General features: G+C 44.7%; 1 protein-coding gene across 1 annotated transcript in view; it reads right to left on the minus strand.

Annotated features, from left to right (window-relative positions):
- LOC138481482 (fibrous sheath-interacting protein 2-like) overlaps positions 1-12,734 on the minus strand; it is a 798,294-nt gene extending 785,560 nt beyond the window's left edge. Inside the window, exon 1 of the mRNA XM_069613651.1 lies at positions 12,636-12,734. Coding sequence (XP_069469752.1) covers positions 12,636-12,692 — 57 coding nt within the window. The 5' untranslated portion in view covers positions 12,693-12,734. The remainder of the gene's footprint in view (positions 1-12,635) is intronic.
- Between the last annotated feature and the right edge of the window lie 854 nt (positions 12,735-13,588).

The following is a 13,588-nucleotide window of genomic DNA, read 5'->3' on the forward strand; positions in this document are numbered from 1 at the left end:
GAACAGGGGAGAAATGGGCTCTAGGAGCCTGTGGAAAAGGAGAGTAGGTTTCCGATCCTTAGTGTAATTCCAGTCATGTGTTGGCTCCATTGGACCAATCCAGGGCAGTCTGGGTGGGCACCGGGCGGGGGAGGGCCTGCAGGCCGGCAAGCACAGGGTGCATGGGATGAATTCCATGGGGAAACCACGTGCGGAAAATGGAGGAGTCACAAAACCCAGTGAGCCCAACGGACTGTGGGAGAGAGCCAACACCAACTATACCGATTCTGACATTCCGGCCCTATCATCAGAGCGCAGCATCCCTCAATGTAGCATAGATGAAGCAGCATGCGGACCCAACATCCAGAGGAGAAAAGCACAGATACTGTTTGAATTCCCTGTGCAAAAAGCTTTGCACTACAACGGCCTGTTCCCAGGGGAAAAACAGCATTAGAGTAGGCCACAGAGTCAAGTGGAAGGTGAACATAAGGGGTGGGGGGAAGTCAATTGTATTAAAGCCCCAGGGGAGTCAGCAAGAGTGACAGGTGTTTGGGTGAGATCAGGGGGTGCAGAGGTCAATAGAGAGGTCAAGAAGAGGATGGAAGGTGGAGGGAAGTGCTGAAAAGTCTATGAAGGAGTTGGACAGTTGTACAGATGAGGTATTCTGTGTGCAATAGACAGTGGTACCAATGGAGAGAGTTACGCTGGTATTGGGAGAGTGTATGTGAGAGTGTGTGGTAGTGGAGTTGGGTGCAGAAGGCAGAAGAGAGTAGGGGAAGTGTGCAGAGGCAGAAGGAGAGAATACAAATAGTGAGAGTGAAAGTATGGGGAGAGGGATGACTGGTAGGGAGGGTGAAGGGAGATGCAATATTGGAGAGAGGGTGTATAAAAGGTGGAGAGCAGTATGTGAAGAAGGGGAGTGGTGGAGATAAGAGAGGAGTGTGAGAAATCAGAGAGGCAGGAGATGGAAGAGGTGGGAGGATCAAGATAGAAAGGGAAAGAGAGAGGAGCAGATGGGGAGAGATCGGAGGATGTAGACAATGGGGGTGAGAGAGTAGGTAAGGGAAGACATGAAGACATGAGGAGAGTGGGAGGGAAAGGCAAGTAGAGATTAAGGAGTAATAAGATCAGGGCACAGAGTTAAAGGGAGTGAGAGGGAGAGAGAAACAGTCGATCACCATCCTTAAACCATACTTAAAACCAACATTTTGGGGCATACTTAGAAGGCCCCTGCGGGAGGAAGAGAGATAAGACCTTGAGCTTTAGGCCCTCCCACAACAGAGAGGTTACAGTAGATAGTAGGGGTTACCTTTGCTGGTATTCAGACTGACCCTGGGCCATAAGGGAGCTTGGGAAATTGAGGGACTAGAGAGAAATCAACCCATTAGTTAGATTATTCTACAGTCCCTTGAACCATCTATTGGATTTGTTTAATGTCTGAAGGCCATCTGTGACACAGGGAAACTCAGTCTGCAGTTCTTAATTAACTATGCTGCATGAAAGACCTCTTCAGAAGACTAAGTAGCCTGAAGATGAGGAAAAACTCTGCCTGCTAATTACTAACCCAGATGGAAAGAAAGGGTCCAACGAGAAAGGGTAGTAGGCTGTGTTAGGAAGAAAATCCACACTTTAACCTGATGAGACAGCCCCCCTGTACTTTTTGCTGGCTTTTGTGGGTTTTGGGATTTTATTTCTGTAACAGCCAGGCCTATTCCCAAGCCTGACAGAGTGTGGCTCTGTTTTTGTGTGCTCTGCCTAGGGAGTCCAAATGACTTCTAAGGCAGAGGTACCACAAAGGTACCACCTAGTGTCCAAGAGAAGTTACCCCCTCTACAAACATTTGACTTAATAGACGTCCTCTATGTCTATTCTCTTTTTACTTATAAGGGTTCACCATCAAGACTTGCAGTCTTGTTTGAATGAATGCCTGGGATTCCCGTCCCAGATTCTCTTCGTTCTCTTGAAGAACTTTTACCATAAAAAGCACAAGGTTAGAATTTATTACTGGCATTTCTTCTCCTTTGAAATCTCAGATCATACACTAATAGCTTAGTGTTCCCACTATCATTTGACAAACTCTACTTTAATTTTTAAGATACAAGAATCGGTGACAGGATGTTCTCTAATGGGTATGCTTGCACTCTGTACATTTAAATATATATAGGCTTTGACATATAGATAATCCTCTCAAGGCTCAGATTTCTGCACTATATAGCTTGATCAAAAATGAGTAATATAAATGTTTTGACAACTTTTCGGATGTAAGCATAATTCTAATGTATATACTGTATATATTTTTGCCTAGAAATATTGTTTTGCCCCTGATGAAGAGTGTTGTACCACTCAAAACGCGTTGGGCCTTCCACAGCTTCAATATCAAGAATAAAAATGAAGATTGGTTCTTGTGACCATAGTGATTGAATGTCCCCCTTTTTTTTCAATAACATTTTCTTGTTCTGAAATCTCTACAATCCACAGACTTCTTTGAATTCAATAAGATACATTATGTTTTAATATCAATTTAACTGTTGGTCTGGTATTCCAGATATTAGAAAGTGTGCAGGGGACGTAAGTTCCCATCTTGGGAACTTATTTTTGTTCTTCATTATATTGTGCAACCTAGGTGTCAAGGTTGCTTTTCTCTCCTCTGCACCTCATACCTTTTCTACCTAATTTTCCAAAAGATTTAAATCTAACCTTATTCCTACTCACTTTAAACATTTCTTCTTACTAGGATGTGCCATTGTTGTCCTATCTTTCCCCCACCCCCTCTTTGTTAGTCATGTGGGTAGGATGGTAGTAGCTTTTTGCAAAATGGCTTCAATTGGTGGAGACCATTTTACCTGGCTAGAATTTGTTGAACCCTCTGACATTTCACAATATAGAGATTGTCTGTGGTCACGCCACAAAATATCCATATGCCACTAGCTGAAGGCTACAGATAATGGACTCTTGGCGAGTAGGAAATGTAGAACTATATACATGTTGAGAATTTAAGTGGTGATTTACTTTTTATGCCTAGTAAGTTGCTTGCAATTTGACATGTTTACATTTGCTGTGTGTCTTTTGAAGACATAAGGGGACACAAGAATATTCCTTGTCACTCTTTCTGTATGTGAGAGGAGATGGCCATCGTTGTCCACCTGATGCTTGTATCCTATGACTTGGGATTATATTCAGTCTGAAACCGGTTCTGACTGGCATATGCAGATGCCTATTTGGGATAGTGTGGATTTACTTGCCTTGTGTGAAAGCCCTTCCTGAGTGCATGGGTAGGTTAGGAGGGGTGTCCAGCCATTGGCTGACCAAGCACCTTTTGAATGAAACTTGCAGTGTGATTCAGTGCTGTGATTACTTACCCCTGAGGGGGATGAAAGAAGACCCCTTTACTCACTCTACTCATCTACTTCTGTAACTCTGTACCTGCATTCCGCAAAGGCCTGCGGCCTGAGGAGGGACTAAAGCTTTGCACCAGAATCCTCCGACATGCCACAGAACCTGATGGTGAAGCTCGGCATCTTCAGAAAGAAACGTAGGAACTGGCTGCAATGCTCCTTTCTGCTGATCCAGTGGGGACAACTGGAATACAGCTCCTGCTATTTGGCATTGTCTCAATGAAGCTAGAGACTGTGGGCCTCACCACGAGTTGAGTGGTAACGCCGGCGCTAATAGCGCAGGCGCTATCTGCCCTACCGCCAAACCCACCGGCGCTATTAGCGCCGGCTCACGGGTTTGGCGGATTCGGAAATCCCCATTGCCCATTGAGCTCAATGGGGAAATTTCGCTCTCAGGATTTCCCGCCTGCGGCATGAGCACGAATTTTCGGCGCATTTCCCCCCAGCTCAGAGCTGTGGAGAAATCCGCCAAAGCCCTGATTTGGCGGATCCTTAAATCTGGCAGTAACAGCGCTACCGCCGGATTTAAGGGTTACCGCCAAACTCGTGATGAGGCCCTGTGTGGGCATTGCCAGACCCAGAAATAGGAGCCTCTTTGCTGTTGGAACCCTGAAGTCTCGTTGCACTATCTGAAGCTGAATTTCTTCATCCCAGTACACCAAGCAAGTGTGATGGCTCCATCTCCCACATCTGAGAAGTTCGATGGGTCTGTGATGTCTTTTATCCTGCAACCTCACCACTAATTTGCCTCCCAGTCTATCTTCCATAGCTGGCTCCTCTCCAGTATGACTTTGCAAGCCAATCTTCTATAATCGGTCTTCCCTGGAGTCTTTTCAAGACAGCCCTGGTTTCAGAAGCCAACACCTGCGCCCGAGGATGATGGAGGAACGGTGCATCGCCGAATAACTCTGACCACACATTCTCTGCCTTCAGCTCCTCTGGCTCAGACCCCAACGCTCGAGACACTGAATCTCAAATAATCATCCTTCCTAAGGGTATTGGGGTCTCTCCTGCATCAGTGTGTCATCACTGGAATCTAGGGTGGACAACCAAACAACGTACAGTGACTGCCTCTAGATACTGCGAAACAGCCTGATACACAACTGCTTTTTGCTCCTCCGCCTCAAGCATGTTCTTCACTGACTTTTTCTTTTGAGGGCCCATTCCTTTTCATCAAGGTTCTCCTGTGGCTTTAACTTCACTGGGATGCCAGAAACAACTCCCTTGGACACTTTCCCAGAAGTTAATTCTTTCCTGCCAAAGACTGACAAATGTTCTGACAAATGATCGCCCATGGCTTCTTCATACACCTTCTGGCCTAGTTAGGGAAACTGTTTTACTTACATGTGATGACATTGCCCCTTTTAGGAAATATTGTTTATTGAACTTTAAGAACACGTAGAACTGTTGCTTCTTACATGTTACAGTGTTTATTTGCCTTTAAGTATAGTGATAATTTACCTTTTCATACATAAAGAATATTTTCTTTATAAAACTAGTGTGTGTACATCCTCTTATTTGGTAATACTGAAATGTGTATACTGTACCTGTTAACCACTCCCACTCCACCTCCTGAGAGAAAGATATGGTCTGTTCTGACACACCACCACCTAGAGGGGTTGGTGAGGTTGAGAGCATTACTGGAACCTAAATCAGAAAGACATACACCGTAACCACAGAGCTTAAGGAATTCTCCCTAACAGGCTGTAATTGATTCCCAGGTCTTGCAAAATCTTACAAATTTCACTAGCCCTGCAAGACTAGTTACTTACTTAACCTACCTGCCCCCAATTAATACTCTCGCCCCGGCAAATAGGTTACAAAAAATATTAAATGGTACATTTCACCATTAATAAATAGCAAATTTGGCACAATGTTGCGACCCAGTAGCCAGCCACGCACAGTGAAATCTTTATTTGATATTTACTGCAAAGTATGTTTATTTGCAGCAATATCAAATTAAACTTTCCTACACCCTTGTATTCACCATGAAGGGTGAGGGTTCTGCAAATTGTCTTCACCCATCATAAAATCTCCTAACCTACACAAACTAATAGAAATGCATGCGCCCAGGTTGATGGGTGACAAAATATTTACCAGTGCTTTTTGTAAAATGGTGCATGTCCCCATAAGCACACTTATTATTTGGTGCAATGCTGCCACCCAACGTCCTGCCATGCACAGTGAAACATTTAAAACATCCCCATACTCGCCAGCATGTTCGACTAGCATGCAAATGGTACTCACCCATCACAGACTCTCTGCACTAATGCATGTAGGTTAGTAGATTTCGTGAACCCTGATAGATGAAACATATCTGTTGGTGTGGAGAATGGGAACATGGAAAGGGAGACAAGACATACTAACGGTATACATACTTACAGAAGCCACATTAACTCACTAACATTTTAATTACATACACATGTTTACAAATTGGAATAGTTGGGAACATGGGAGATGATTACAGGGGTGGGCTAATACCACTATATGCTCCAAGGGAAATAGGTGCTGCTGTAGCGTGATTCTGAGGCCCTGAATAGTGGTTATGTTTTTAACTTCATGAAGCATTTCATTCCAATGGAAGGGAAAGGGAGCAAGCAGGTGCAGGAAGCTGCATGGGGCAGATAGGGAACAGGAAGGTTAAATAGGGTTTGAGATTGCAGGGTTTGAGTATGGTCTGAAGCGGGATATCGAGTCAGTTATGAGGAAGGGCATTCACATAGATGAGGTTGTAGAACAGGCCATGGAACTTAAAGAGGGACTGGTGCTTCATAGCGCTCAAGACAATGCTTAGGCTTTGGGAAGAGGTGGTTGACCAAGTGTTGGGCAGAATTACATGAAGTACCCTTTGGGAACACTACACACAATTAAGACTACATGTGTAAGCACAATCTCACCTTTGGTATAAGTCTGTACTACACAGTTTTGTGGTAGCAGGGCTGAGCAGCCAGGCTTATCTCAAGAGGGATGTGAGCAGTATAAAGTGTTACACAAAGGACTTGCAATCAAAGTGGCTCAAACAAACACTTATTCAAGGTTTCTTGGTAAAACAATATTCATTTATTTACACAGTCATTTACAAAACATTCCACTAGCAATAAGCAGCTCAATATCATACTATAATACACTCCAGTACCAAACCAATAAGCTTCTGAACAAGTTAGGCTCCCCAGAAGTGGGAGCAAAATGGCACTTCAGTAACTTTAAATGGGAGTAAAAGACACAAGTTATAAGAATTAAACACAAATACTTTCTTAGGCAGGGCAAATAGTTTCAGTTCACTACAAGTGGCAGTTCAATTCAATAGGCCTGGGCCAAAGTCAATGGATCAGTGTCTTGGATAGGATAGAACAGTTCTGGTAGTAAATGGTTAAGTCTTTGCCAATGTTCTCAGAAGTAGTTTGCACGAAAAAGAGTTATATGTTGTATTAGGAGCGAACAAGACTCCAAAGTTGGGAAAGTTTCATGAACTTTCACCGCGGCAGAGAGGATTTCTCAACCGCGTTTGCACAGTACCTTGGTAATGAAGAAAAGCTGTAACTGAGGCAATTTTTCCCTGTAGTTCCTGCAGATCTCGCTGTTCCTGGGCCTCAGTTGTGGGGACAAGAGGGAGGACATCGGGAGGTTCCTGCGCTGCACGGCGACAGATCCACAAGCTTGGCAAAACGTTGTTTAACTTTTGAGTGCCTTAAAGTCCACAAGCTGGTATCCTTCTCACTGGCTATCCGGTTTTCAACAGCACTCTGAAGAAAATTCGACCAGTATGGAGATGGTTTCCAGATGGCTTGCGAGTTGGTTGTTTCCACCAGCTCAAGGGAAGAAGCCGTCCTTGAAGAGGCTTCTCTGTCCAGGGAGTTTCAGGCTATTTGGAAAGTTGCAGCAGTCGTCTTCCTTCAGCTCGTCTTCGGTTCTTTCGTTCCAATGGTCGACTCTGCCTTCCAAGTGCCTGAGACCTGCCTTTTAAACAGTTTTCTCTCATTGATTTCAGCCCAGCTGCCACTCACCCAGCAGGGTGGCTGTCCTTGGACAGTCAGCCAGCCAATCATGCCAACGTGCATTCAGGTCTCCCTGGAGACTAAGCAATGGGAGTTTCGGCACCTCCCTCACTTCCTGTCCACCCCAGACACTCAGGCGCCAGAGGCGGTCTTCAGTACTGAAGCCCGACAAAGGCAAACAAACAAAAGGACCAAACCTGGTTTGGCGCGCAGAGACAAACACTAGAAGGACCTTTCCAAAAAGAAATGGTGAGAAATGTTAATCGGAACCTGTTTTTACAGAGGGGGATCAGACGCCATCTTGAAAAACATGGCTCTGGTGGATTTTAGCTACCGGAGCATTTAAACGGGTTGCGGTTGGGAAGATCATTGTAATACCACTGCCACCAGCCATTCTGAGAGGAAAGGGTAGCATTTGAGTGCTACATGAGTTTTCTAGGCATAGGGAATACTAGGTATTCCCTACAGCACTCTGCTGTAAGGCAGGGTTTGCTGGGTCTAGCAATTTAAAAAGACTAACAAAATCAATTTAATTTTACATTCACTGGGAGACAGTAGTCAGTCCCAGAGAAGGTATTTAAACCTTGGGAAGTCTGAAAGACATCCCTGTGCCACTGCACTGAAGGTGCTGTGTGACACACAAGAACAGATGATGTCTATGGAGTTGTCTAAAACTCCATATCCAAATAACACAAAAGTAAAACACACATCAAAATACATGAAAGAGTGGGAAAAAAGGCTCACACTCTTTCCAGGTAAAAATTAAAGTCCTAAAAATCCAGCAAAGTTGCTGGGGGTCTCAAAAGGTACGGGAAATTAGCACATTTATGAGAATTCTCCCTAACACCAAGGGAGGTTAAATGTGTGTAGGAGGCAGAGTTAAGATATTTGCTAAAGGGAGATAAAATAGCGGGAGAGCCCCAATGGGAGCTGAAGTAGTAGTTGAGCCTGTAGAGGACTATAGTAGAGATAAGGGTATAGCAGAGTAAAACGAGAGTTGGGGTGGGTTTTACAGATCGTTAGTAGGTTGAGCCTCTCAGCAGGGGTCTTTCAGGTGAGAAGAGGCTGGAGTTTAAGTTTGCTATCAAAGAGAAACACCATGTTGCAGGCCTTCATGGATGGTCACAGATTGGTTTAGGCCGTCAGGTGGAAATGAGATAGAATAGAGGAGTGGGGCTTTAGGAGCTGGGCGGAAGATCATTTTATTTTTTGAAGAACTACGCATCAGAGAGCAGAGTGACATCCAGTGTCAGATGTCAAAGAGGGAGATGGAGATACTAGTGGATACCTCTGCCTGTTGAAAGAGGATCAGAATGGTATACTGACTGCAGAAAAGTTGTCATACACAGCAAAGGAGACAATCAGTTTGACAACAGAGGAGCTGAATTATGTGAAGAGGAGAGGTTTAAGGATATGTACTTTGAGAACTCCCACTAGGAGGCTAGCAGCTGAGGAGATGGTGAGACAAGTAGTAAGCAACACATTACAAGTCCCACATCGATGGTGGACATGCCCTCCTCACCAGTGTTCCGGTGCTGCACCTGGACCTGCGTGGGGCCGTCCTACCAACCGCAGCATGACATTGCAGAAACAAGGAATTCAACTACATTTCTCTCATGCTAAGGGAGCTGCATTGACTTCCCATCCCAGCAAAAATACTATTTGAGAAAGATTGCCTGCATTACCTATTAGGCAACCACTGTACGCTCACCTACCTAATTAGCTGCAAAATTCTGTAGCTTAGGTGGGTCGCACACTTTCACAAGCCATTGCTAAGCACATGATGAAACTGGTATGCAAGAAAGAAAGGAAATTAACCCTCTTTTGATGCAATGCTGCCTACTGTAACACCATCTTGGTGGTTATCCAGATCGCACCAACACTTTTAAAGGTCAAGGATGAACTCAAGACCTTACTCTTTAGTCAATACATAGGTATTAGCTAGACTCCTTGCATTCACCCATCACATCCCACCGCCATGTTCAGAACTTTCCAAGCCACATGCTCCACCCCACACCTCATATGTTACCCCAACCACATGTACAGCACTGCCTTGCTTCATAGCTAGGTTTGCTGTGCATAAAACCCCAATACCAAGAACACAGAAAAGCTAGATGGGCATTGTCAAAGGGGGAAGAGAGGTCAAAGAGGATGAGGATGGAGGCGATCTTGTGAGTGTCATTTTAATGGAGTCGTGGCAATAGATCCCAGATCGGTTGAATACCTCACAATCCTGGCCTTTAGAGTAGAAGAGGAAAGGGCACTAACAGGGTTATCGGACCATGCTTTACAGTCACCCAGGTGGGAAAGGTGTATGGGATTATATTTGCCCCATCCAGCTCACACGCCTCTGGAAGTGAGTCCTCTCTGTCATTCTTCACTTTGCCATAGCCACCACACCACTCAGGAAACAATCAAGCAGAACTTGTACATTGTAGCCCTCCAAGAAGACCAATACCACTCCTTTAATATCGATGTAGCAGGCAGAGAGCAACTGAACAATGCTGATGTCAGAATACTTCTCTTTAGTGTTGCGGCAGCCAACAAAGCTGCAGCGACATCTAGGATTCACTCAGCTGGAGCTAAGGTAAAATGGATCTCGGTCCTCATACTGGGCTGCAGCTGCCGCATACAACCCGAAATTGCTCAAGGGGGAACAACACTGGCTATCTTCTCTGTAACACATGGCATCCGGTGAATAATCATCCAATGCACAGAAAGGCAGTCCATGAAAAGGATCTCACACTGGAGCTTCAAAATACTACAGCCATCCCGGGTTCTAGCTAGTCTGAAATACCACAGCTCATCACCAAAAAAATTCAGTAGCAAACCAGGCAGCGAAGGTAGAGACGTTTATTTCCATGCAGGTGTGTAGAAATGGACAGAGAAACTGGCATAGTATCAGTGTCCATAGGTGTTGCCCCTGCATACAGACACCTCAGGTGTTTTATAGGATGTTGTACAATGAGCCTTATACAGAAAAGCCAGTGTGATTAATTTAGTCAATTACATTAACAATGTACTTCCTAAAGTACAGCCTTCGACCTTTGAGGGCATGGCTCCACAGCACCATCTGTGAACTGTACAATTCCCTCCTTGCCTACCCACGCAATATAAGCACAGTTCCTAATAGGTCTTTTCCATTACATGGAATGAAGCCTGATCAGGCACGTAGTGCCCACTCTCATTCCTAGTCTCAATTGGCATGGCCCACCTTCAATGATGACACCGAGCAGGAAAGTGGGCTTAACTGCCCCATGGACAGAGCTTAATGTAACATCTGTATGGCCCTTAGAGCCCCCCATATGTGTGCCAGCCAATCAGCTTCCTCACCGTGCCACCCCTCTAAGCATGGCGGCGGAAGCTGTGTCCGTCCGTATCACGATTTCAGTTTTGTTCTATCAATGGCTGACGTATGTCCACAGCTCATTCAGAAATAAAATGCTGTTTGCTTCAACATCAATACCACCCTGATGGTGATATCCAAAATATAATGAAAGATATCTGCTGATAAGGTGGTACTTGTTTTTGGTACTTGGACTCCGTTTCTCCATTAAACATGAATCAACAGATTCAATTGCAGATGCTGGCTGTACATCACAGTGTGCTGGAGAGAAGTAACATCTTCAATATCAGAATTGCAATATGTCCATCAGGATATATTTAGGGTGATTGCAAGATTTCGAAAGTCTATGAATTTGTTGGTTTGCTCCTGCCCTAGCATACATGCCAATTCTCCCCATTTCAGCAGGAGACTACCAATTTTTCTATTAAAAATGTTACAATGTTTTATGTTCTCCCAACTAAAATAATTCCAACCCCAATGCAATTCAATGAAAACATTCAATTCTCCCATTTTCAAAGACAAAACCTCAGTACCAGGTGCTGAAAATGATTGCCGTGTATGCCCCATGCATAAACACAGAAGCCATCTGCAACCTTGAGCCACAGGAGAGGAATAACAGTCCACGAAGCACAGCAGCAGGCTGAAAGGGTATTCTGGAGGGGTCCTGAGTTGAGCTGCATAGCAACATACTTGCCAACTTTCTTTGACCAAAAAGATGTAGGATTTTTCAAATTTCAAAAATGATACTTAGCATATCAATGTATCAATGACATCACAGGAAATTGCAAACACTCATTGTTGGCACCGCTGGAGTATTCTAAAATGCACAGCCTCTCAAACAGGATACCATGCAAAGACGCTCAAATGTTTAAAATGTATAATTTTGTGAATGGTAAGTTAACACCAAATTCAATTACCTAACTTCACAGAAAATAATCACACAGAGCTGGTAGGCAACCTGTGCAGCCTGGGCAGAACATATCTATTCCTGCAGTGCAGGTTGAACACTGAACAACATGGAGACTGATACCCTCCCCAGTCAAATAGGCAGATGCTGTGTGATGGCGTTACGCTCTGCCACTTGCCTTCACTGGTGGTTCACCTAAGAAGGCCTGTCCCGGCCAGAGTTACCCTTTGGTAGCAGCACCCTTATTTGTTATAGTTTTTCCAGAGTCATGTAGTTGTCAGGTCAGTGGATTGATCTGAGCCCATCACTCAAATTGATCACTTTCCCGCCCATGGCACTGAACGATTAATTGACTTGTGAGTCACATAAATTACCTGCCACTGTAAAAAGCAGTAGGATCTGACACCCAAATCTGTAGGCGGTAGGAATGCTCAAAAAGCAGTAGCCTACTGCCTAAATCAATAGGGTTGGCAAGTATGTAGCAAGAACATAGTCCTTGTAGGCATTTAAGAAGGTTTATCTTTACAGGATATAGCAATGCAGCAGCGTGAGCGTGACCTAACACAGCTTAATTGATCAAATCTTTGGAGGTTGGTTACCTTCCATATAAAAGTCCTCATTCATTACTTGGAAGCGTAACACCAGAATTAATCCTGCATACCCTCCATATCGTATGCGCATACCGGCCTGTTTTTGTGGGTGTGGACTTCGTATGTTTTTGTGGGTGTGGACGTCATATGGGTCACGAGGGAAGATATTTTTGTTGGTGCTAAAAGGGGCAAGCGGGTTCGTCTGAATCTGGGGAGGACAGTCCCTGTTTCTTTTGGCCTGAGACCATGATAAACAAGATTAGGGTTGATGCAAACCATTTTAATATCAAGGCCCTTCGCTTTATGGCCCCCAAGACAGCCTAGGCCTCTCTTCAGGCGGTGGCCTCTCTTCAGGCGGTCGCCTCTGACGCTGCCTCCCAATCGAGCGCCCGCCCCCTCCAACTTAAAAGATTCTCTACTCACGTCCCCACTTGCTCTGGGGCTCTCGAAGTGCTCGTCTTCGGGAAGTCTGAGATTCATCGCTTCGGTGCTGGCAGAGTGAAAATGCGGCCGCACACTCCCTTCTTGAGCCAAGAGCACTCTGAGCGGGCTCGCGCCTCCTCCCTGCTGCTTGTCCCGGCTGCATTGTGACGTCGCCACCAGCGGCGGGCGCTCAAGCTTATCTGTTTGTTGTCGCAGCAGAAGGCTCTTAGAATTGCCTCATGCTGCTGCCCAAACCGCATTTCGCTTTCTTGGTGAATAGCGCGAGGGTTACTTATAAAATTTTATAACTAGGGGTAAAGTACAGGGACGATTGCCTCTTTGGCGGTTCCCCTTTCGGGGATACCTGAATTCAGATACGAGATTTGCTTTGGTGCATGACGATTTTTTTGTTGACATTTTTTAAACGCACATGCTCAATTTTACACAATTCGCTATTTCACGCTTGTACGAATGTCTTTGCAAATGTACTCAATATTGTTATTTTGCGTTTAATGTAATGTACTTTTCGTTTCAATGTTATAACATGCCATGTAGAGTTTTCTCCATTTACCCTAAACATATTTTAAACAGAATTGCAAAGCACTGACAAAGCCAACAGGTCTGGCTTTATTTTTTTTTAAAACTTTTATTTATTTAGCTTGACAACACCAAGGGAAGCGAGAAGCATTAAAGGTAGGTAACAACATACATAGTGCATACAGTGCAGGTACAAAACATACATATGCTTTATGATTGTAAACATGGGAAACATCAACAGAATGGATAAGGGCCTAGGGAACCATGAATTCAAGAGGCAGATGCATGGGGGGGGGGGGGGGGGAGGAGAGATTCAACATCAGAATAATTACGACCCAGGCGCTAATGGGTTAACGGCGCCGTAAAAGGCTGCAGCGCCGTTAACCTATTAGCGCCTAATTACGAGGTCCCTTTGC

This window comes from Ambystoma mexicanum, chromosome 5p, assembly GCF_040938575.1.
Source record: "Ambystoma mexicanum isolate Mex_15411 chromosome 5p, UKY_AmexF1_1, whole genome shotgun sequence".
NCBI lineage: Eukaryota > Metazoa > Chordata > Amphibia > Caudata > Ambystomatidae > Ambystoma > Ambystoma mexicanum.